At 44.8% G+C, this 23596-nt stretch overlaps 1 protein-coding gene across 5 annotated transcripts in view; it reads left to right on the forward strand.

The window, feature by feature from the left end:
* The window catches only part of FRMD4A (FERM domain containing 4A), a 695424-nt gene that overhangs the window by 548804 nt on the left and 123024 nt on the right, over positions 1-23596 (forward strand). For all 5 annotated transcript variants that reach the window (XM_025395888.1, XM_025395887.1, XM_025395886.1 and 2 more), the window contains one exon: positions 6742-6826. In XM_025395888.1, the coding sequence (XP_025251673.1) occupies positions 6742-6826 (85 nt within the window). The remainder of the gene's footprint in view (positions 1-6741; positions 6827-23596) is intronic.

Raw genomic sequence — 23596 nt, forward strand, 5'->3', positions numbered from 1 at the left:
TCCCGACCTCTCTCCCGAGCTCCAGGCCGTCTCCGCTGATTGGCATTTCCGCACAGATGCAGCTGGAATCTAATAACATTGTCATCTTTCTGCCTCCAAATGTGCTCCCCTTTCGGTGTCACCTCCTTGTCTTTGTGATAGGCACCACTACCCATGCGGCCCCCAAAACCAGAGACTTGGGAGTCAACCTTGACCTCACCGCTCCCTCCCACCTGCCTCCTCCTGTTCCCTCAGTCACTACTCCCTGTTATTCCTGCATCTTAAACAGCTTCCTATCCATCCCTTACTCTCCATACACAGCCTAATCGTAGTTAGGGCTTCCATAAACCTCTCCTGGACTCAAGATCTCCTTGTTCATCTCTGCATGTTGTCTTGATCCCTTCCAAACTCCCCTATATAAAGACACTGAGCATCTTTCTAGAATTCTCTTCTGATCCTTGCTCATAATTTTTTTTTCAGCTTTCCATTATCCTCAGAAGAGGACATCTTTAGCGTGACTTGTATGATGTGACTTCTGCTTAACTGTCCACCTCTTCTCACTCCCCTCACCACATAACACACACACATACACACACACACAAACACACGTTATAAGCAGCCAGCAGTGGTCCATGTATGACCAGGAGCACCTTCAACTGCAAACCATTGTTTAGTTCCAGAAGGCTTGGGAACAATGGCTCTCTGATATTGTTCACCAGGCAAGCTTTAGAAATAGGTAAAGAAAAAATATAAGGAAAATATACACACCTAAGGAAGTCTGTGTTGTGTGTGTGTGTTGTGTGTGTGTGTGTGTGTGTGTGTGTGGTCTTTTTATAGGCACAACCTTGTGCTCAGAATGAAGCCTACATATCTGGATTATTCTTTAATTACATATCCTTCTACCAAGTATCACTGTAGCTCTGATCATCTAAACTCCTTGTAAGAAAACAAACAGAGATTAGATTTGCCTCTTCAAACTTTGAGTTTCACAGACAATAAACTGAAGCAAGCAGCAAAAAAAATAAGAGAGGAGAAGCCTGATCGGGGAGGAAGGATTTTACAGCCAAGTCCACAGGCCAGATTCTTGGTATCTTCTCTGGCTGATGGAGACAGCAGCTGCTACTTCCTGTCACTCGCAATAACAATGATGGCGTGGATCTAAAATGAGGTTCCTGCTAACCAGAGCTTGCTATATTTCAGCTAGGTGTCCCAGTTAAGATTTTAGAGGCATTGAGATTCTAAGCATCAGAGGCTTGGCTGCAGAAACTCACAGTTTATTGCTCTCGTTATCATGGCTCTTATTTGCCACCAAGAGTAGGCATTTCAAATGTGACATTTGTGTTCATTACAAAATGAAATCACTGGTCCATTTAATTAACACTTGCTGTAAATATTCAGTGATTCCCAAGTGCCCAGGGCTGGATGGGGAAGGGAAAGGGAGAGAAGGGGGGATGGAGGAGAGACCTGGCTGATGTCATCTGGCTGGGCCCTTGCCATCTGACTAGACAGTGTTCAGTCTGTTGCAATCAGAGGCTTTCACTTGTCAAAGAAGGGGACGGGACTCCCCGAGGCTTTAGAGGCTGTTTAATATTTAATAAGCTCAAACACATAAACACAGCGCACCTATTTATTTCTCCTTCAGACTCTCTGATAAAATATTCTCGGGTTGGGATCATCTGAGCTAGTTTGGGTTGACGGTTGCTTGTGGAGTCAGGAAACCTCTTAGCGAGGTCTGTGCTCCATCTAGAGTGTTCCTTTCAGCTCACATATGTGCCCCAAGATTCAGTCCTGCTAAATGTGCCCCAAAAACCAGTTTAAAATGTAGGTCTGATTATGATTCAGCTGTGGCGAGGCCAGCCGATGAGGAGAGGACAGACATTGAAAAGATCGTCACTCAGTTCCCGGGAGGAGGGGCCACACCGTGCCACGCAGGGCCACATGGGAGGCACTGGGGTTAGTCAGGAGGCAGGGGAGCCGGGGAACAATTGGCAAGAGCATTTTTTGTGGTTTCTGTGGGGAGGAACAAGTAAGGCTGGGAGAGCAGGCTTGGGATTGGCTAGTTTAAATAATTTCAGCGGGCTCTGCGGCATGGGAGCTGGCCCTAGTTGTCTGGTGCATGTCCCTGGGGTGGTGAGGGTGGAGGAATAGTGGCCCTGGGTGTGAGAGCCAAGAGGTGGCGGGAGGGGTGGACCCTGGATCCATGGTGACATGTGGAAGTCTTGGGGTCTGGAAATTGGCTAACGCTGGCACCAGCAGTCCCTCCAGGCCCAGCAAAGCCGCAGACATCCAAGCATCATAAAGCCATGGTCAGTACACAGCCAGACTCGGAACTGTCCGTGCAGACCCTCTGAATCTGAGACACAGCCTTCATTTCCCTGGTTACCCAGAGACCTGGAATGTTCTTTGTGAACCTTGGAAGCCCTCCCTGCTCCACGCTGGTAGTTAAGGAAATGCAACATCGCCACCTACTGCTGAGGCTCTCCTGAAAAATCAGAAAAAGAACCTACCTTTTTTTTTTTTTTTTTTTTTTTGAGACAGATCTGCCTGCCTCAGCCTCCCAAAGTGCTGGGATTACAGGCATGCCCGGCCAAAAACTATGCCTGGCCAAACACTGGATTAAAAAAAAAAAAAAAAAAAGAAACGAAGAGGCTGGCCTGTAATCCCAGTACTTTGGGAGGTTAAGGTGGGACGATTACTTGAGCTTAGGCGTTCAAGACCAGCCTGGGCAATATAGCGAGACCCCATCTAGACAGAAAATAAAAAATCAGTCAGCATGGTGGCTTATATCTGTAGTCCCAGCTATTTGGGAGGCTTAGGCAGAACGGTCACTTGAGCTCAGGAGGTCGAGGCTGCAATTAACTGTGGTTGCACACTGCACTCCAGCCTGAGTGACAGAGCAAGACCCCATCTCAAAAGAAGGAGAAGGAGAAGAAGAAAGAAGAAGAAAGAAGGAAGAAAAAAGAAGGAAGAAGAAGAAGAAGGAAGGAAGGAAGAAGAAGAAAGAAGAAAGAAGAAAGAAAGGAAGAAGAAGAAGAAAATTTTGACTTTGAATCCAAGCCATCAGCCCTCCCCATCTTCCCAAAAGACTTTTGTCCCTGGTGCCCCCGGTGTGCACCGTGCCTCTCTGGATGTGTGGGTGGAGAGGTCTGAGCTCTTTTTCTCTGCAGGCATTTTTGACTCAGCAGTTCACTGGCGTGGAGGGAAAGTTTGGGATGAGCTCCATACCCTCCCCTAATAGTACAATGATATGACAGGCCCGGAACTCACTGGGTTTTCCAGGCTGTCATCTTGGTGATAAAAGTTAACAGGAAACTGCTTTCCACTTCTGTCGAGAGGAGGTGATTTTTTTCTTCATCTCAGAATGTGCGTGTTATTTCCTGTACCTTCTCTGCCCCTTTTATGGCCAGACAACATAGAGCTCGGTGGAAATGAAGGCAGTCGCGGAGATGTAGAATTTGCCACCTGAATTCAGTTTTCCATCATTTGAGAGTGGAAACGAAAAGGGAAGCGTTACATTTTCTTAATACACTATTCAGGAGAAAATTGGGGTGGAAGAGGCAGGATGCTTTACTCTTTAATTTTTAAGAACTAAAGCAAATGAGATTCTTTTAAGAAACATATGGCATTACTTTGAAAATTAAGTTATTTCAGACTTATACGAATTTAGACTCAAAATCATTATTAGAGCACGAAGGCCGCTGTCAACTTCAGGAGGCCTCTGCTAATATTCCGGTATTAGGATTTCTTTCTCTCTTCCTTCCCTCCCCTTTCTCTCCCTTTCCTCCCTTTTCCTTATTTTCCTTCCTTTAGTTTCTTTTGTTAATCTGACTACCCTTTGCCAAAGGCCCTTTGTAAAGGACGTGGATTTATTTATTTATTTTTGAGATGGAGTTTCACTCTTGTTGCCCAGGCTGGAGTGCAATGGTGCGATCTTAGCTCACTGCAACCTCCACCTCCCGGGTTCAAGCAATTCTCCTGCCTCAGCCTTCTGAGTAGCTGGGATTACAGGTGTCTGCCACCATGCCCAGCTAATTTTGCTAATTTTTTTATTTTTAGTAGAGACGGGGTTTCACCACCTTGGCCAGGCTGGTCTCGAACTCCTAACCTCAGTTGATCCATGTGCTTCCGCCTCCCAAAGTGCTGGGATTACAGGCATGAGCTACCGTATAGATTTATTTTTTGAAAATCAAATCAAATCAAATTTATTTTGCTTTGAGATGTAAAATTTGCTACTGCCATTCTGCTCCCCATTCTTAAAGAATAAAAGTTGTTTAACTTTACTGTGCCTCTGAGACCATGGTGGGCCCTATATGGAGACCTCTGTGATCTAAGACACCTGCTCCAGAAGCAGGGGGCAAGTGCTTGGCAGGGGCAGGGGTTATGGGCAGAGATCAGCCAGTCCATTAATTTTCAGGCTTTACAAGTATGAGGACCACTGTGTAATTCCTCCAAATTTTATAGAACCTGAGATGATAATAATTGTACTAATGATGTCTGTGGATTGAGAAAATCTTATGTCTGAAGTTACTCCGAATTCACTCACCAATTTAAAAAAACTTGAATTGTATTCATCACAGCAGCCTCTGCACACATTTGAAAAATGATAGAAAGTATTATTTATTTATTTAGTGTATAGACAAAAGGTTGCAAGCTGCTGGGCCATGGGCTTGATGTAGCCTATAGAGATGGGTTTTTATCTTCGTGTTTCTCCAACAGTAGCATTATCCTTCAGGGATGGTAAAGGATATATATATATTTTGAGATAGAGTCTCACTCTGTTGTCTAGGCTGGAGTGCAGTGGCACCATCTCAGTTCACTGCAAACTCCCCCTCCCAGATTCAAGCAATTCTCCTACTTCAGCCTCCCGAGTAGCTAGGATTGCAGGCACCCACCACCACTCCTAGCTAATTTTTGTATTTTTAGTAGAGACGGGGATTTCACCATGTTGGCCAGGCTGGTTTTGAACTCCTGACCTCAGGTGATTCCCCCGACCTCGGCCTCCCAAAGTGCTGGGATTACAGGTATGAGCCACTGCGCCTGACCAATTATGGATAAATCCTTTTATGTTTTACCATACCTGAAGGGTAACGCTACCATTGAGCTTTCCTTTCTGAAAAGACACATGAAGTCCTGTATCTACAATGTAGGAACTCTCTTCCTCTTCCATTTCCCACTGGAATCTGAAAGTATCATTTGAAGCTGAAAATTCCAAGCTGTTGCCCCTCAGGTGATTTTGTTGATTAGAAGAAGTCATTTTTAAATGAATTACTGTAAATAAATAGAACTTCTTGAAGCTAAGGGCATCATTTTGTTTGCTTTATACGATGTTGGTTTCTCCTTTTTGCTGCTGTCGTTGTCATTTAAATGGGAGGTAGTTTCCAATATTGAAAACCAGTGGGCTTCTTAGGTAGAGAACCACCTCTTCTTTTACAGTCTGAATAACAGAAGCCTGGCAGGATGATGTGACTGCCCTGAGTCACACAGAGCTGGGGACTCCGTCACTGCTCGCTGACTCCCTCCAGAGGATTCTGGCCATCAGATGATGACACTGTTCTAGAAAACCATAGTACTTGTTTCTTCTCATTTCACCTTCCTCATCTTCTGCCTCTTCTTGGTGAACCCAGTTTCCAAGAGCCCCCAGGTACCCAGCACCCTTCTAGTCCACCGTAAGGGTTGCCACACCTGCTCAGAACCTTCTTCCCTCTAAGATGCTGCATTTCAACCGTTCTCTCCTCTTCCTTTCAACTCCTAGTCCTTCAGTGCGGCTGGTCATTAGACAGTACAAGCACATTATCTCATTAAAGAATTTAATAAACTCCAAAGTCAATATTATAAAGGCACATTTAGTGTAAACTTAAATAGTATCAGCATGTTTCATCTTGAAAATATCTATAAGCTCCATCTAGATGAAATCCGATTCTCATTTGGCTTAATATGCATTAATATCGCAGTGTTAGGAACACTTAGCTCAGCTCTCCGAATGTGCAGAAATCAAATCACACTTTATCACCTTCGGGAGTAGTAGTAACCATTTCAAAGAAAGCTGTGATTAAGAAGAAGAAATTATCTTTTAAAAATGCAACTTGGCTGGGCACGGTGGCCCACATCTATAACCCCAGCATTTCGGGAGGCTGAGGTGGGCAGATAATTTGAGCCCAGCCTGAGCAACAAAGCAAGACTGCACATCTACTGGAAAAAAAAAAAAAAAAAAATTAGTCGGGTGTGGTGGTATGCAAGTGTAGTCTCAGCTACTCAGGAAGCTGAGATGGGAAGATTGCTTGAGCCTGGGAGGTCAAGGCTGCAGTGAACCACCATGATCACACCATTGCACTCCAGCCTGGACAACAGAGCGAGACCCTGTCTCTCTAAAAAAAAAAAGAAAAGAAAATCCAACTCAATGACAGTTTAGGACAAACAAGCAATGTGTTGACAACAAATAACATTATGTAAAATTAAAAAGCAGATAGGACAAAGAAAGCAGAGGGCCAGTTTGAGAATTCGTTCTTACAAGTTGGTGGCAGACCCGGTTCTTTGGCTATGGTGAGGCCCACTAGGCGTGACAGTCCTAACCCACTCTCCAAACTGCAGAAACACTGTTTGTCCTCCATAGGGAATCATAGAAAAACCATGGATGGTGCCTTTCTCCTTTGTTTGTTTAGGATGGGGAGTGCCAGCTTTCGTCTCAAATCATGTAGCTGAAGAGACCACTTTATTTTCTGTGCCTGCTGTTTCTGTGGTTCATGCACCATTTTTCTCTTTCAGGTTCTATATTGAAAGCATTTCATACCTGAAGGATAATGCTACCATTGAGCTTTTCTTTCTGAACGCGAAGTCCTGCATCTACAAGGTAGGAACTCCTTCTCCCCAGTTTCCCTCTGAAACTTGAAAGTATCATTTGAAGCTGGAAATTCCAGAGTGTTGCCCCTTAGGCCATTTTATTGATGAGAAGTCATTTATAAGTTAATTACTATAAATAAATGGAATGTTATGAAGCTAATGGCACTATTTAATAATGTGATTCCTGACCGGGCGTGGTGGCTCACGCCTGGAATCCCAACACTTCCGGAGGCCAAGGCGGGTGGATCACGAGGTCAAGAGATCAAGACTATCCTGGTCAACATGGTGAAACCCTGTCTCTACTAAAAATATAAAAATTAGCTGGGCGTGGTGGCGCGTGCCTGTAGTGCCAGCTACTTGGGAGGGTGAGGCAGGTGAATCACTTGAACCTGGGAGGTGGAGGTTGCAGTGAGCCAAGATCGCGCCACTGCCCTCCAGCCTGGCGACAGCGGGATACTCCATCTCAAAAACAAAAAAACGGAATAATAATAATAATAATAATAATAATGTGATTCCTTTGATCCATGGCTGCTCTGTGGACATGTTTCCTAACCTTATTTTAAAGGTTTCCTGATTTTAAAGGTTTCTTTGTCAACTTAGACAAAGGGGAAAAACCTAGACAAGTATGACAAACACACTAGTCAACTTAGACAGGTCTTGCAGATACACATGAGCTTCTTATAACCAAATATGTGTATATTTGACCATTTTTAGATGGTCTAGCAGCATCTTTCAAAGGGATGCTATTGTCACTTTAAGTGAGACAGTTTCTTTTTTAAAGCATTGTAGTAAAATGCACATACATTTATCATCTCAACCATTTTTGAAAATTTTTTTATATCTCCGTAGGTTTTGGGGGAACAGGTGGTATTTAGTTACATGAGTAAGTTCTTTAGTGGTGATTTGTGAGAATTTGGTGCACCCATCACTCGAGCAGCATACACGGAACTCAGTTTGTAGTCTCAACCATTTTTAAGTGTGCAGTTCAGTGGCATTAAGTACATTCACAATGTTGTACAACCATCACCACCATCGTTCACCCAAGAACCTTTTTCATCTACAGAACTGAAACCTTATACTTTTCCCCGCTTTCCTCAGCCCCTGGCAACCACTACTTTTTGTCTCTCTGAATTTAACCACTCTGGTACTTCACATAAATGGAATCGTATCATATTTGTCCTTTTGTGTCTGGCTTACTTTACTTAACATAATGGCCTCAAGGTTCATCCATGTTGGCCAGGCGTGGTGGCTCATGCCTGTAATCCCAGCACTTTGAGAGGCCAAGGCAGGCGGATCACCTGAGATCGGGAGTTTGAGACCAGCCTGGCCAATGTGGTGAAACCGCGTCTCTATTAAAAATACAAAAATTAGCCAGGTGTGGTGGTGTGCACCTGTAATCCCAGCTACTTAAGAGGCTGAGACAGAAGAATCGCTTGAACCCGGGAGGTGGAGGTTGCAGTGAGCTGAGATGGCGCCGTTGTACTCCAGCCTGCGTGACAGAGTGAGACTCCATCTAAAAAAAAAAAAAAAAAGTTCACCCATGTTGTAACATGTGTCAGAATTTCCTTCCTTTTTTTTTTTTTTTTCATTTTTAAGACAGGGTCCCTCTCTCACCCAGACTGGAGTTCAATGGTGCAATCTTGGCTTACTGCAACCTCCAAGTCCCGGACTCAGGTGATCCTCCCACCTCAGCCTCCTAAGTAGCTGGAACTACAGGTGTGTGCCACCACACCCAGCTAATTTTTGTATTTTTTTGTAGCCATGTTGCCCAGGTTGGTCTTGAACTTGTGGGCTCAGGTGATCTGCCTGCCTTGGCCTTCCAAAATGCTGGGATTACAGGTATGGGCAACCATGCTTGGCTGCCTTCCTTTTTAAGGCTAAGTAACATTTTATTGTATGTGTAAATCACCTTTTGTTGATCCATTCATCCATCAAAAGACACGGGTTATTTCCACCTTTTGCCTATCATGAATAATGCTGTTATGAACATGGATGTCTAAATATCTCCTCAAGACCTGACTCCCAGTTGTTCAGGGTATACGCCTATAAGTGGTATTACCAGATCATAGGGTACTTCTATTTTTAATTTTTTAGGAGCCATCCCTACTGTTTTCCATAGCAGCTGCACCATTTTACATTTCTACCAACAGTGTCCAACGGTTCCAATTTCTCCATATCCTCTCCAACATTTGTTATTTTCTATTTTGTTTTATTAATAACCATCCCAGCGGGTGTGGGATGTATCTCATTGTGGTTTGATTTGCATTTCCCTGATGACTAGTGATGTTCAGCATATTTCCATGTGCTATTGGTCATTTGTGTATCTTCTTTAGAAAAAAAGTCTGTTCAAGTGATGATTCCTAATTGAGAGCGACAGCCCCTTGTCATGTATCCAATTGCTCCATAAGCTTGTAGTGTCTCCTTTTGTGGGATAACTCAAAATGCCTACACCCCTTTCCAGCACACACCTCTTGCCTGGGAAGACGGACTTGCAGAATATCACCGAGGTTAGGAACTGCGACTAAAAGAACTTTTTTTTTTTTTGAGACACAGTATCACTCTGTCACCCAGGCTGGAGTACAACGGCACAATCTCGGCTCACTGCAGCCTCCGCCTCCCAGGTTCAAGTGATTCTCCCTCCTCAGCCTCCCGAGTAACTGGGGTTACAGGTGTGCACTACCACGCCCGGCTAGTTTTTGTATTTTTAGTAGAGGTGAGTTTTGCCATGTTGCCCAGGCTGGTCTTGAACTCCTCACCTCAAGTGATCCAGTCACCTTGGCCTCCCAAAGTGCTGGGATTACAGGTGTGAGCCACCACGCCTGGCCCTAAAAGAACATTTTTAAAAAGAAACACCCACTCCACTGGCTACCCCCTTCATGCACATAATGAATGCAGTGAATGTCTCATGAATGCAACCTCCATCACACCCGCTTAGGGCTGCTCTTTAACAGTAATAGACAAGAACATCCATTCCTACAAAGTTCACATGATGTAGGGGCTTGTTGCTGAGTGCTTTATGCGAATTGTCTGAGTCTTCACAACACCTTTTGAGATAGACACCGCTTTGAGAGTGAATTTTGCATAAGTTTATTGATGGTAATTAACTTGGAATCCAAAATGCATTCTACCTTGAAATAAATCAAATAATTCTAAACCTAGGATTTCCCCTTACTCTAAAAATTTAATTAACAAGGTGCAGAAGAGTTTGAGGTATACACCAACTGACTAATGTAGGGCCACAGAGAGCAAATTAACAGATGTTTTTTCTGAATTCACAGCTTAAGTTCTACCTCTTACCTGGGTAAAATGTCAGGGACTCGTCTGAAGTCCTGAAGTGTGAGGATTAGTTAGAATAAAAGGTCTACTAAGGAATTTAAAGGTAATGCATTCAGTCAGGGCAGATTCCAGATGGACAAACCAGAGAACTTTCCAATGAAGATTTGATGGGTTCAGCCATTCCTATGATCTCAGTAAGGAATTTTCACTAGATTATCAGGATGTTGATGGAAGATTAAATAAGTCTTTTTCCCCCCTGCCCCACCTTGGGATGGAGTCTCACTCTGTCACCCGGGCTAGAGTGTAATAGCTTAATCTCAGCTCACTGCAACCTCTGCCTCCTGGGTTCAAGCGATTCTCCTGCCTCAGCCTCCTGAGTAGGTGGGATTACAGGCACCAGCCACCACGCCTGGCTAATTTTTGTGTTTTTAGTAGAGACGGGTTTTCACCATGTTGGTCAAGCTGGTCTCGAACTCCTGACCTCGTGATCTGCCCACCTCGGCCTCCCAAAGTGCTGAGACTACAGACATGAGCCACCGCACCCAGCCAATTCTTTTTTAAAATAAATAAATAAATAAATAAATGTAAAGCCCAGAGTGTCCTGAATTTTCTAAAAGTTTTATTATTATTATTATACGTTAAGTTCTGGGATACATGTGCAGAACGTGCAGGTTTGTTACATAGGTATACAAGTGCCATGGTGGTTTGCTGCACCCATCAACCCGAGAGATAGATGTTGCTTTTTAGCCCTGTCTTCCCAGTGATGAAGATGAGATCACATACCTAATGAATGGCCAGGCTATGGTGCACCCTGGAGGGAGGCTCTCCTCGTACACTTCTCTGTGAGGTGTTCGATGGATGGATTTAAAGTAGTCTAGGGAGCTACCGCTGCCTGGACTTTAAAATTTAATTAAGCTCAGGCCTTGGGGATTGTAAAAGCCCATTAAACCTTAACATGTACACATACACACACACACACACACACACACACACACACACACAAGTTGGAATGGTATCAGCCATCACTTTCCTTCTGGAAGTACCTCAACACATTCACTGCACAGAATAGTTCCACCAAGTACAAATGTTCAGAATAACAGAGGGCCTAGTAATGATCAAATTCAGTTCTGCGAAAAGACCTCATTTCGGGACAGTTGCTGAGCCAGGACTTAAACTGGGCTCAAACCCAGCACGCTCAGAGGACAGCATTTTGGGGTCTTGCTGAATGGAGGAAAAAGATACCAAATGCAGTTCCAGGTACCTTCAAATTCTTTCTTCTAAGACCCCATTTTCTCCTTAGAAAGTGGAAATAATAATACTAAACTTACATACAGGTTGTAAGAGTATTTGGTGGTTTTTTTTAAATGAATGTGAAAGTGCTCTGAAACCAAGTTCAGAAACGAAAGGTGAGCGGTCTCCACCAGGTGGCAGCCTTGGGCAGCGAAGTAAATGAATGGCAAGGCTGAACCCACGAAATCACTCTGGAGCAGGGCAAGTAAAAAATTGTCCCAGGCCCACGCCTGTAATCCCAGCACTTTGGGAGGCCGAGGCGGGCGCATCACGAGGTCATGAGTTCGAGACCAGCCTGACCAACATGGTGAAACGCCATCTCTAGTAAAAGTACAAAAATTAGCCAGGCGTGGTGGCAGGCGCCTGTAATCCCAGCTAACTCAGGAGGCTCAGTCAGGAGAATTGCTTGAGCGAACCCGGGAGGCTGAGGTTGCAGTAAGCCGAGATTGCACCATTGCACTCCAGCCTGGGTGACAGAGCAAGACTCCGTCTCAAAAAAAAAAAAAAAAATTAATTGACCCAAAGCCTACTTGGGCAGATGCTTGGGGAAAGGGAGAGGAGTTGTTCAGTACTGTCTCGTCCCAAATGCTGAGCTGGCACTGAAGGCTTCTGAACATCATGTACGCCTAGGACTTTGTGATTCAGGGAAAATTGAATAAATTTCAGAACTGAATACTACAGGTGCCCTGAGTGGAGGTGACAACACCTTTGCAGCCAGCCACATTTAGGATCAAGGTCCCAACAGCATCAGCCCACATGCTGAATGTCACCCCAGAACCCAGCTCTGTCTTCTCAAAATCTTTCCTTGGGCTTGGGCACATAAATGACCACAAATGACCAAGAGACAGCTTCTTTCAAATTGATACAGGAGACCAAGTTGCATCCCAAGGCCCCTGTCTCCTTCCCATGATCAAGAATAATCTTTTCATTTGTATAAAATGCCATTTAAATTTTATTTTTAAATTTCTTATATATATTTTGATATTTGAGCCTCAGCATCTCTACGTGAGATGGAGCGAGAATCAATAGCTTTCCAGAGGAGGAAGTAGGGAGAGAGAGTCTAAGTGACTCAGAGACGAAGGACTGGGGGAAGGCTGGATAGCCCGTGTAACCTGTGTCGATGTAAAGATCATGATAGGCGCTGCTGAGTGATCGAGAGTTCAGATTTTGCTGTCAGGCAGACCCAGGATCTTTTCCCAGCCTTGCCCCTTGGTAAAAGGAATAAATGTGGGCACCTCCTGTAACGTCTCCAAGCTTCCCTTTCCTCTCTAATTGAGTAAGGATGTTATAAGGTCTAACCACAACCTTCTTGGGAAGATTCAGTGAGATAAAGCATGCAAAGTTCTTAGTCTCATGCCAGGCATGTGATTAGCTAGTTGGATTTAGACCCGAGGTTTTCTTTCTCTTGGCTGTGATTCTCTTTGTGCCACCCACACAGCCCCCTGGTGCTTTGGGGGCCTTGAAGAGCCCAGAGGGTGGTGTTAGACCCAGATAACCCATCCTGATGCTGATACACAGATGCCTGGGTTTATCCAGCGTGGTTTTAATATCTGCTCCCTCCCTGTCTCTTGGGGAATGGTTCCTACTATATATTAAAATCTAAGTTGTCAAGGTAAAATAAGCTGCTTATTTTGTTTTTTCAAAGTTCAATTTCATTCACTTTTTTTTTTTTTTTTTTTTTGAGACAGAGTCTCGCTCTGTCGCCCAGGCTGGAGTGCAGTGGTGCAATCTCGACTCATTGCAAGTTCTGCCTCCCAGGTTCATGCCATTCTCCTGCCTCAGCCTCCCCAGTAGCTGGGACTACAGACACCCACCACCACACTCGGCTAATTTTTTGTATTTTTAGTGGAGACGGGGTTTCACCATGTTAGCCAGGATGGTCTCCATCTCCTGACCTCGTGATCCGCCCGCCTCGGCCTCCGTAAGCACTGGGATTACAGGTGTGAGCCACGGCACCCAGCCAATTTCATTCACTTTTTAAAGTAGTAATATTAGTTTCTATCAAAGTAATATATGACATCATTTAAAACTCAAATGGTTCCACAAGGCTTGTTATGACAAACAGCCTCCTCCCCGCAACTCCTGCCACTTGCAACAGTTTTAACTGTTTCTTCTAGTATTTGCCTCCATATAGCTAAATAATTGACACAGGGTATTATTCCTAGATTGATTCATTTTATTGAATTCCTGTTAAGATGGATGGAGATGGCCAGGCACAGTGGCTCACGCCTGTAAAATACCAGCACTTTGGGAGGCTGAGGTGGGGGGATCACTTGATCTTAGGAGCTTGAGACCAGCCTGGGCAACATAGTGAGATTCCATGTCTACAAAAAACACAAAAACTAGTCGGGTGTGGTGGCACATGCCTATAGTCCCAGCTTCTATGGAGGCTGAGGTGGGAGGATCATCTGAGCCCCAAAGGTAGAGGTTGCAGTGAATCTAAGAGCCCAGATCACACTACTGCACTCCAGCCTGGTGGATAGAGCGAGACTTTGTCTAAAAAAAAAAAAAAAAAAAAAAGGATGTAGATTTAGATTATAACCACCCACATTTTATTTCCTTTTCCATTTTCTCAATGTGGTGATAGCACAATTCTGGCTTAAAGCGAGAGTCATCAGCATGATATTATCGTGACTAATCCAAGTAGTATCCTGTGGTTGCAGCTCCTTTTTTAGACAACCCATTGTTTTACCCAAAGGGAATACTTGCCTTGCTTTCACTTGTTTAGTTTCTACATACCCTTCACTTTTCTCCAAAAGTTCCTACAGATTCCCAGATGTCTACCAATATTAATTTCCAGCTACATCGGGTAGTTCTCATTCCTCTTTGATTTGATTTTGGTTGCTATGGTAGCTGCTACTGCTGTTGTTTTTCCAGGACCTCTCTCTTACGCTCCTCTATCCTCCTGCTCCAGCCTGGACTTGGTCTAATGCAGAGTCTCAACCCAGGATGCCTCATCCCCATTAGGGTCTTTCCTTCTCCCTCACTGTGTATTGGGTCCTCTGTTTCGTGCAGAGACATCCTATTTTTTGTTTTACACCATTGTTTCACTGGAGAACATCCTGCAGTCAATCCAGAGAAAGCACAGATGGGAAGTAAAATGTTTGGATCCTGGCATATCTGAAAAAGTCTTTATTCTAGCTTCATATCTAATGAATAGTTTGACTGGATACAGAAATATACCAAAAAATTTTTCTCTCAGAATACCAAAGTCATTGCTCTGGAAAAGCCCACCATCCTATCCATCGTATCTGACACTCCCTTGGGCCCCCAACAATGGGATCCTTTGGGAACTCCTTTTTGCTCCTTTTGATCTAAAATTTCAGGATGGGTGCCCTGATGTGGGTCTTTGTAAATCCATTGTACTCTGTGTTCAATGGGCACTTTTAGTCTGGAGTTGTGATGTGCATTCTGTTTTAGTTGTGGGGTTCTTTTTGGATTGTTTCTTTGATATCTTCTCCCCTCTTGCCTGTGTCTTCTCTTTCCAGAATTCCTATTTATCAAGTGCTCGTCATGGCCTCCCGCTCTGATACCTTGTCTCTCCAGCTGTCTATCTCTGTCTTTTTATTCTACTTTCTGGGAGGCTTTGTAGGGATTTACTTTAATCTCTTCTCTGGACTTTCTCACCTTTGCCATTATGGTTTTGTTTTTTGTTTGTTTGTTTGTTTTAATTTCTAAGAGTTTCTTTATATTATCTGATTTTTAAAATATTATGCTATTATTGTTTCACAAACATAATATCCTCTCTTATCACTCTGATAATATTAGTTATCATTATTATTCTGTGTTTCCTTCCAGCTCTTTTTTTCTAGTTTATTTGTGTTGGTCTCTCTTTCCTGTATGAGGTTTCCCCAGTTGTCTGCTGGCCCTGGTCTGTCGCTTCACACTTGAGAACTAAGCAGATGCTCCATTTCAGGGTGGAATGATCCCCCAGTGGGTGTCCTTGTGACGTGATCCCGTTGCAAGCTGGTTCTTTCCCTGGGGAACCCCGAATATCAGTGTCTTGGTCTTTCCTCTCTGGCTCTCCATTCTCTCCAGAGAAAACCTTCCCTTCCTGCCTGGGACATGTCCTCCCACATCCAGGGATCTGGAGGGAACAGTCTCCATACTAGGTATAGAATTCTGTGTAATTCCTGCACTTCCGGTCCACTTCATCCCTGCTTCCTGTTCTTCTTCAGAGAACGAACCTCTCATCTCTAATAGCAGAAAGGTGAGGAAAGGTGTTTGGCTTTGTTTTGCTATTTTTCCCAGACTGTGAACACTGCCTTCCTACCTTCCGCTCTCTTTCCCAGCAGGCAGGAGGCAGGGCCACAGCAGACGCCCCTCTCACTTTCTCTTCCCTTCCGCCCCTCTACTTTATACAATAGAGCAGGAAAACGTAGTCATCATCTATCCAAGTTGCAGAAAATTAAAATATGGATATGAGACAGCGGGGCTGTCATTGTGTGCTTCAGGTGGAGCGGGAAGAAGTGTGGAATGAGATTCCCACATGGTCCAACAGTGTTTCTGATGTGCTTGAACTCACTAAGGAGACAGGTGGGTGATAAAGAGGACATTGGCCAGGGCGTGGATACATCTCATTTAGAAATGTGTGTCCCGTTCCATGGGAAACTCCCACAGGAAGCCTACCTGGAATGGTGTATGTTCCCTGGAAAGAGACCGATGAGACGGCACAGCTCTCCCTCCAAGCCTTTTCCATCTGCTCCTCTCCCTCTTCCGGTGTGGCTTCCAACAGCCAACTGAAGGGGCTCATCCATCAGCCCCTGCAGGAGGCAGCGGACTTATCCCATGAGACGGGAGCAAGGCAAGGATGTGGACCCTCAGCTCTTCCTGCACCTTCAGGCTGGATTGAATCCTGCCTATCCTGGGTTCTGCACTGACAGAAGAAAATTATCCACCATCAAAAATTAGTCATCACAGTGATGTCTGAAAGCTTTGCAAACAGAGGTCATAAAATGACAGAGTCTGTTTAGTTTTTTATCAGAAAGATTTCCACAAATGATACATCTTACAGTTATAAGAGAAATCAAGAAATCACCAGCTCCCTGTCTTCTCCACACGCAAACCTTCAGAGAGAAAAGAAAATTGGCGCTCACATTGAAAGACCTTTCCATTCACTTCCTCAGAGAAGTACTTTGATAGTTCCTCGACTGAGGTTAGGTGGCATGTGTGGCTGTCAGAATGACTGGATGCACCGTCAGTATCATCCGAAAGGCCACCAGATGGCTAACTAGGAGAAAGGAGGGCTGTATTGGCAGCACCAGTTTGCAAACTGAGAAGACGAAGTCTCCAGCGTGGACTGAAGGTGCTCTTTTTGAAGAGGGGCAGGGCAGGTTGCTTTTATGCCTCATGGTGTTCGTATTACATAATAGAGTCCTACACACTCAGCAGATTTGGGGAAAAGATACGCATAGTTATGAAGGAGTGTCGAGTGTGTGTGCCGCAGGTAGACATATAGGTGACATATGTCCCATGTTCACTTTAGGATGGGGTTTTTGTCTTGGTTTTTTAAATTTTTAATTTTTGTGGGTACATAGTAGGTATATATATTTATGGGGTACATGAGATATTTTGATACAGGCATGCAATGTGTAATAACCACATCAGGGCAAATGGGGTATCCACCCCCTCAAGCATTTATCCTTTGTGTTATAAACAATCCACTTCTACTCTTTTACTTATATGAAAATGTACAATTCAATCATTATTGACTACAGTTTCCCTGTTGTGCTATCAAATACTAGGTCTTATTCATTCTTTTTATTTTTTTTGAACCCATTAACCATCCCCGTCTCCCCCACTCCTCCCACCCTTCCCAGCCTCTGGTAACCACCCTTCTGTTCTCTGTCTCTATGAGTTTGATGGTTTTCATTTTTAGCTCCCACAATTAAGTGAGAAAACACGAACTTTGTCTTTCTGTGCCTGGCCTATTTTACTTAACATCATGACCTCCGGTTCCTTCCTGGGGTGGCTTTTAGCACTAAAATGAGGTGGAATTTGAGGCTGTTTACCTCACAAGGTCAACTATAGGACACAAAGGCAGTTTGTGTGCAGCCTCTGTGAACTGCTGAAATTAGCCTAAAGTCTGCAGTAGTTCCTCAGAAGAGAATGTTTGTAAGGCTGGCCCCCTGTCCAGGCAGAGTTGTAATGGTCTGGGTCATAAACCAGAGTTGACAGCTCCTATTGGTAGAGAGTTCAGCCACAGAAACTGAGAAATTTGCTGGGCCAGCTTGTCCTGAACCCTCGACCGATAGGTAACTTAACCTTAGCGTCTACTCTAGTTGATAAAGGGGCATCTATTCTGGTCTCTAAGATCACATCAGGAATCTACTATTTCACCTGTATAACTTTGCCCTGGCCCGAAGGGATTGGCTATGAACTATTTATTTATTTGTTTATGAGGCAGAGTCTCGCTCTGTCGCCCAGGCTGGAGTGCAGTGACGCAATCTCAGCTCACTGCAACCTCCGCCTCCCAGGTTCAAGCAATTCTCTTGCCTCAGCCTCCCAAGTAGCTGGGACTACTACAGGCGTGCGCCACCATACCCAGCTAATTTGTTTTTTTTCGTGTGTTTTGTTTTATTTTGCTTCCAAGTGAAACAGGGTCTCACCATGTTGCCCAGGCTGGTCTTAAACTCCTGGGCTCCAGTGATCCTCCTTCCTTGGCCTCCTAAAGTGCTTAGATTACAGATGTGAGTCACCACATCCGGCTGGCAATGCACTCTTCAGGGACATTCATCACATTTCAATTATGCTTTGTCTAAAAGCACTAACCTTCCCCAGCAGTGATAACCAAAGAAACAGGACTGTGGTTGTGATCTGGAGATGGGCTGAAATATACTTCTTTAGGCTGGAGGAGAAGTTGGTACCAGCATTTTTCTGAGTGGATTTTTAAGCTCATCTTCCATGGCCTATCACTGTTCTAGGCACGTAGCCGATGCTCAGAAAATTATTTTTTAAGTGGTTACTTTCCAATCCCAGGGAGCAAGGATTTGCATATTTCCTGAGAAATCACCGAATATTGTTGCCTGCAATGCACTGAGAACAAATCATGACATAAAGGAAAAGGTTTAAAATATCTGCTTTTTGGGTGCTCTTGGGAGGGTGCAAGTCTCATTCAAATTAGTCTAGGAGCCTCTGGGTGGTGGCTCATACCTATAATCCCAGAACTTTGGGAGGCCAAGAGTTTGCGATCAGCCTGGGCAACATAGCAAGACCACAACTCTACAAAAAAGATGTATTTAATTAGCCAGGCATGGTGGCACACACTTGTATTCCCAACTACTTGGGAAGCTGAGATGGGAGGATCACTTGAGCCCATGAGTTTGAGGCTGAAGTGAGCTAGGATCACATTAGGGCACTCCAGCCTGGATGACAGAGACCTCTTCTCTTAAAAAAAAAAAAAAAAAAAAAGTAGTTTAGGTAATCATCCTTGGGCCACATTTGCAGTTTAGGTCTTAATGCTATCTCTCTTGTTGATATTGAAATAAATGGTCTTTTATTCAATATCTTCAACGTGCGTTGCTAATGATCAGATGACATCATCTCATCTGTAGGTGGGAGAACCAAGCCAAAGCCCAGAATCACCTTCTACAGGACAACATAAATATCAGCCTCAGACTTACAGAGCTCTCGTCCTTACCTCTTAGTTTCATTGATGCAGGTTTAGAGCACACCCTTGTAGGACAGAGGGGGAATGAGAGAAGGATAGACAGGTACCTTCTTTTTCAACTTTCAAGAAACAAACTTACATGGATCTGTCATCTTGGCTATGCCCATGACCTCTAAAAGAATGATTACAGGCCAGGTGTAGTAGCTCACACCTGTAATCCCAACACTTTGGGAGGCCAAGGCAGGAGGATCACTTGAGCCCAGGAGTTGAAGACCAGCCTGAGAAACATAGTGAGACCCCCATCTCTACAAAGAAAAAAATTAAAATTAGCTAAGCATGGTGGTGTGTGCCTGTGGTCCCAGCTACCCAGGAGGCTGAGGCAGGAGGATCACTTAAGCCCAGGAGTTCAAGGCTGCAGTGAACTATAATGGTGCCACTGCACTCCATCCTGGGCAACAGAGCAAGACCCTGTCTCGACAAAAATAAATAAGTGAAAGTAAAAATTTTTTAAAATAGAACTTAATAAAGAGTGATTCCTTGAGATCCTGACATGGGCTGTCTGCCGTGGGGTGGACAGCGTGAGAAATCCCAGTGCGGCAGAATTAGGGCTGTGGCTAAGCACGGGTGGCATTCACCTCTTGGATCATTAGACAAACATGAAGTGACTTGATGCTGAAAAACTGGCAGAGGGCTAATAATGAGCAATTGTGCAAGATCGCATCAGTCTCATCCTGCACCACAGCCCCTGTTTGCCCCGGGGGGCAACTTTGCGTAGTCATGATGAGTTGTGCAATGAGGCATAGAGCCACAAGAAGAGAGAAAGTTGGGCTAAATATGGGCATTGTGTCCCACTTTAATGATATACAGTGTGTTAGTCAGAGGAACAGAACCAATAGGATATATATAGATATACAGATATCAGAAAGAGACTTCTTATGAGGAGTTGGCTCACAAGATCATGGGGGCTGAGAAATCCCACAGTCTGCTGTCTGCAAGCTGGAGACCCAGGAAAGCCAGTGGTGTCAGTCCACTGGCTGAGTCCAAAGACCTGAGAACCAGGGAGCCAGTGGTATAAGTCCCAGTCCAAGGACAAGAGAAGATAAAATGTGATGTCCCAGCTCAAAAAGCAAGGGACAGAAAGAAAGAAAAAATGAAAAAAGGGGCGAGCTCCTCCATCCTCCATCTTTTGTTCTGTTCAAACCTTCCAGGATTGGGTGATGTCCACCCTCACTGCGAAGGGTGGTCTATTGAGTCCACTGATTCAAATGCTGATCTCATCCAGAAACACCCTCATAGACACATCCAGAAACTGTTTAATCTGTGCGACTCGGGGCTGGATGCAGTGGCTCATGCCTATAATCCCAGCATTTTGGGAGGCTGAGATGGGTGGATCACTTGAGCCCAGGAGTTCGAGACCACCCTGGGCAACATGGTGAAACCCCATCTCTACTAAAAATACAAAAAGCTAGCCGGTTGTGATGATGGGCACCTGTAATCCCAGCTACTCAGGAAGCTGAGGCACAAGAATCACTCGAACCTAGGAGGCAGAGGTTGCAGTCAGCTGAGATGGTGTCACCGCACTCTAGCCTGGGTGACAGAGCAAGACCCTGTCTCAAAAATCAGTAAATAATGGGTAACCCTTGGCCTGTCAAGTTGACACATAAAATACAACACAGACATGGTGACCAGTATACATACATACACACACACACACACACACACACACACACACACACACACACACAAAACCCATCTCTTTTAAAACAAAATCTTAGTAAAGATTCCTATAAATGCTAAGATATACTAAAGAACAAAGGCAAAACTGTGGAGTTCAGATTATCTATAGATACTCATCAGCAGAAATAAATAATATAGACCTAATAATTGTAGTGTGTTTTATCGTTTCCAAGTCACTTCTCCATTTATGCCGCACCAAACCCAGTAAAATAATTGGAAAGGAAACTGTTATCCCCATTTTACTGATAAGGAAAATCAAACTGAAGGTCAGGTGGTTCAGTCCACGTCCCCACGGCATTGGGGGGTTAAGACCAGAATACGGGACTTTCAGGGGACAGTAGAAATAATCTTAAGGAGAATGGCTTATCTATCATCTTTAGATGTTTTGTGGGTAAGAATAAACGTGGTGATAACTGGTGAGAATTCGTTAGGAAAACCCTTGGTGGCTTTCCTAACCCTAGAAGTGGTTCTGAGTGGACTTTGCAAAGATTTTCCTTGACAAAATCTTCTCGACCTACCATATGGTTGTCAACTACATTTTCTCATGGAATTCTCTCATTCGTCTTACATCAGAGTTGGAATTCCTGCAATTCCGGACCATGGTGGGCTGCTTTGCATTAAGATTCTTGGTTGAGCGTAAAGACCACCACCCAGTCCCTCCGAGCAAAGAGGCCCTCCGGCTCTCAGGACACTTGGAGAACATCCGTAACACCTGCCATTTGGAGTTCCCACGTGGCCACTTATTAGAAACACTTGGAGGCCCTCAGAGGGAAATCTTTCTGAGAATATTGTTAGCCATGGTGCTGCTGATAAATGACCTCAGACCTCTTCCTTCGGCAGTTCAGTCACCTGGGATAAAACAACACAACGTGGGAGGAAGTGGGGCCGCCCTTCCCACCCCTACTCAGAGCACGTATGCACGTGCAAACACAGACACACACACACACACACACACACCCCTGCAGATGGTCACGGTTTGTCTTTCCATACCATTTCTCAAAAGATCAAAGGGAGCAGCATGCATTATTCAGTAGTAAGGAAAGCAGATGCCTAAAGTATACACCCAGTGGCCACAGTCACCAAAGGACCTTACATTCCCTCCTGCCAGCGTTGCCCCCCTGGGCTTCTCTAGTCTCAGAGTAAAGTTATTCCATGCCTGCCAGACAGCCCAAGATTCCCAGGCAAGATTCCAGCTCAGTGAACGACCCTGCAGAAACCTCTCCTCCAATGGCTGCAAGAGCACTGGGGTCTTCACCGCGGAGATGTGGATTGCATAAGCACAGAGGAATGTCACACCTCAGCCCCTGCATAAGGCAGAGGGAAGCCACCCTCAAGCCTCCTGGAAGTGTCTTCTGCTCCTCCTATGATCCCATCTTGTCCTTAGTTAAGGGGAAAGCCCAGAATCCCAGGAAAAAATGGGATTTTTACACACTGTGTGGTCCCCGTCAGTGTAGTTCCTCTGCTTGAGCAGAAATCCATGAAAGAAGCCGCCTCTGGCCAGGCGCGGTGGCTCACGCCTGTAATCCCAGCACTTTGGGAAGCCAAGGTGGGTGGATCACTTAAGGTCAGGAGTTTGAGACCAGCCTGGCCAACATGGTGAAACGCTGTTTCCACTAAAAATTTAAAAATTGGCCAGGCGTGGTGACACACACCTGTAATCCTCGCTACTTGGGAGGCTGTGGCACAAGAATTGCTGGAACCCAGAAGGCGGAGGTTGCAGTGAGCCGAGATTGCACCACTGCATTCCAGTCTGGGTGACACAGTGAGATCCTGTCTCAAAAAAAATAATAATAAATGAAAAGCCACCTCTGGACCACTGTAAAAGTCAGATAAGGAAAAGGGAGAGTCATTTTCTTAATGTTATGTGGGAGCACATTTCTGCTAGGAAGACCCCTGGAAACATCTAATAACTCCTCTCTGTGGAACTTGGCTTTCAGAGTTGTTTTGTTTTGTTTTGTTTTGTTTTGTTTTGTTTTTGAAATGGAGTCTCACTCTGTCACCAGGCTGGAGTGCAGTGGCGCTATCTTGGCTCACTGCAACCTCCACCTCCCGGGTTCAAGCGATTCTCCTGCCTCAGCCTCCCGAATAGCTGGGACTACAGGCATCCGCCACCACGCCCAGCTAATTTTTGTATTTTTAGTAGAGACGGGGTTTCACCATGTTGGCCAGGATGGTCTCAATCTCTTGACCTAATGATCTGCCCGCCTCGGCCTCCCAAAGTTCTGGGATTACAGGCCTAAGCCACCGTGCCTGGCCGGCTTTCAGGTTTTGCAGTACCATGGGAAATTTTCAGAGTGAGCCAGAAGTCTAGAGCTCTGCCCCATTGCAGTAGAAACTTAAGGATAAAGCCACCTGGAAGGGTGAGGTGTACAAGGGGGAAAAGGCATCATGAACAAGTGACATTGGGGAATTGGGCAAAGACTGTCAGGATGTCTTCCCACCACCCTAGACTGGTTCTTACCCACACCCTTTCGGTCTTTGTGTTGAGTCCTCCGAGAACATCCAATGAAATGATCCTTCAACTCAATGCATGTTAAACAGGCGAGGTCAGAAGTAATAATACGGCTCTTTCCATCAGATTGTGTAAGCATGTGCGTTGCCGGGGGCGCTTGATTCTTGAATCATTTCCCCTCCCACTGGCCACATTTCAACTCTTCCTGTTTTTGGTATCTTCACTGGGAGATAGATGGTCAAGGTCAGACTTTTCACCCGAAAAGTTAAAGGTGCCAGCTCTCACCCCGAGAACAACTATGGTGAGAGAGAAGTTGAATCAATCAGGTTAGATATTCGATGGTGCATTTTTGGTAGCTTTCCTGTGGATAACAGTTACGTTACAGTTAATGTTCACCAGTGATACTCTCCTGGAAC

This window comes from Theropithecus gelada, chromosome 9, assembly GCF_003255815.1.
Source record: "Theropithecus gelada isolate Dixy chromosome 9, Tgel_1.0, whole genome shotgun sequence".
NCBI lineage: Eukaryota > Metazoa > Chordata > Mammalia > Primates > Cercopithecidae > Theropithecus > Theropithecus gelada.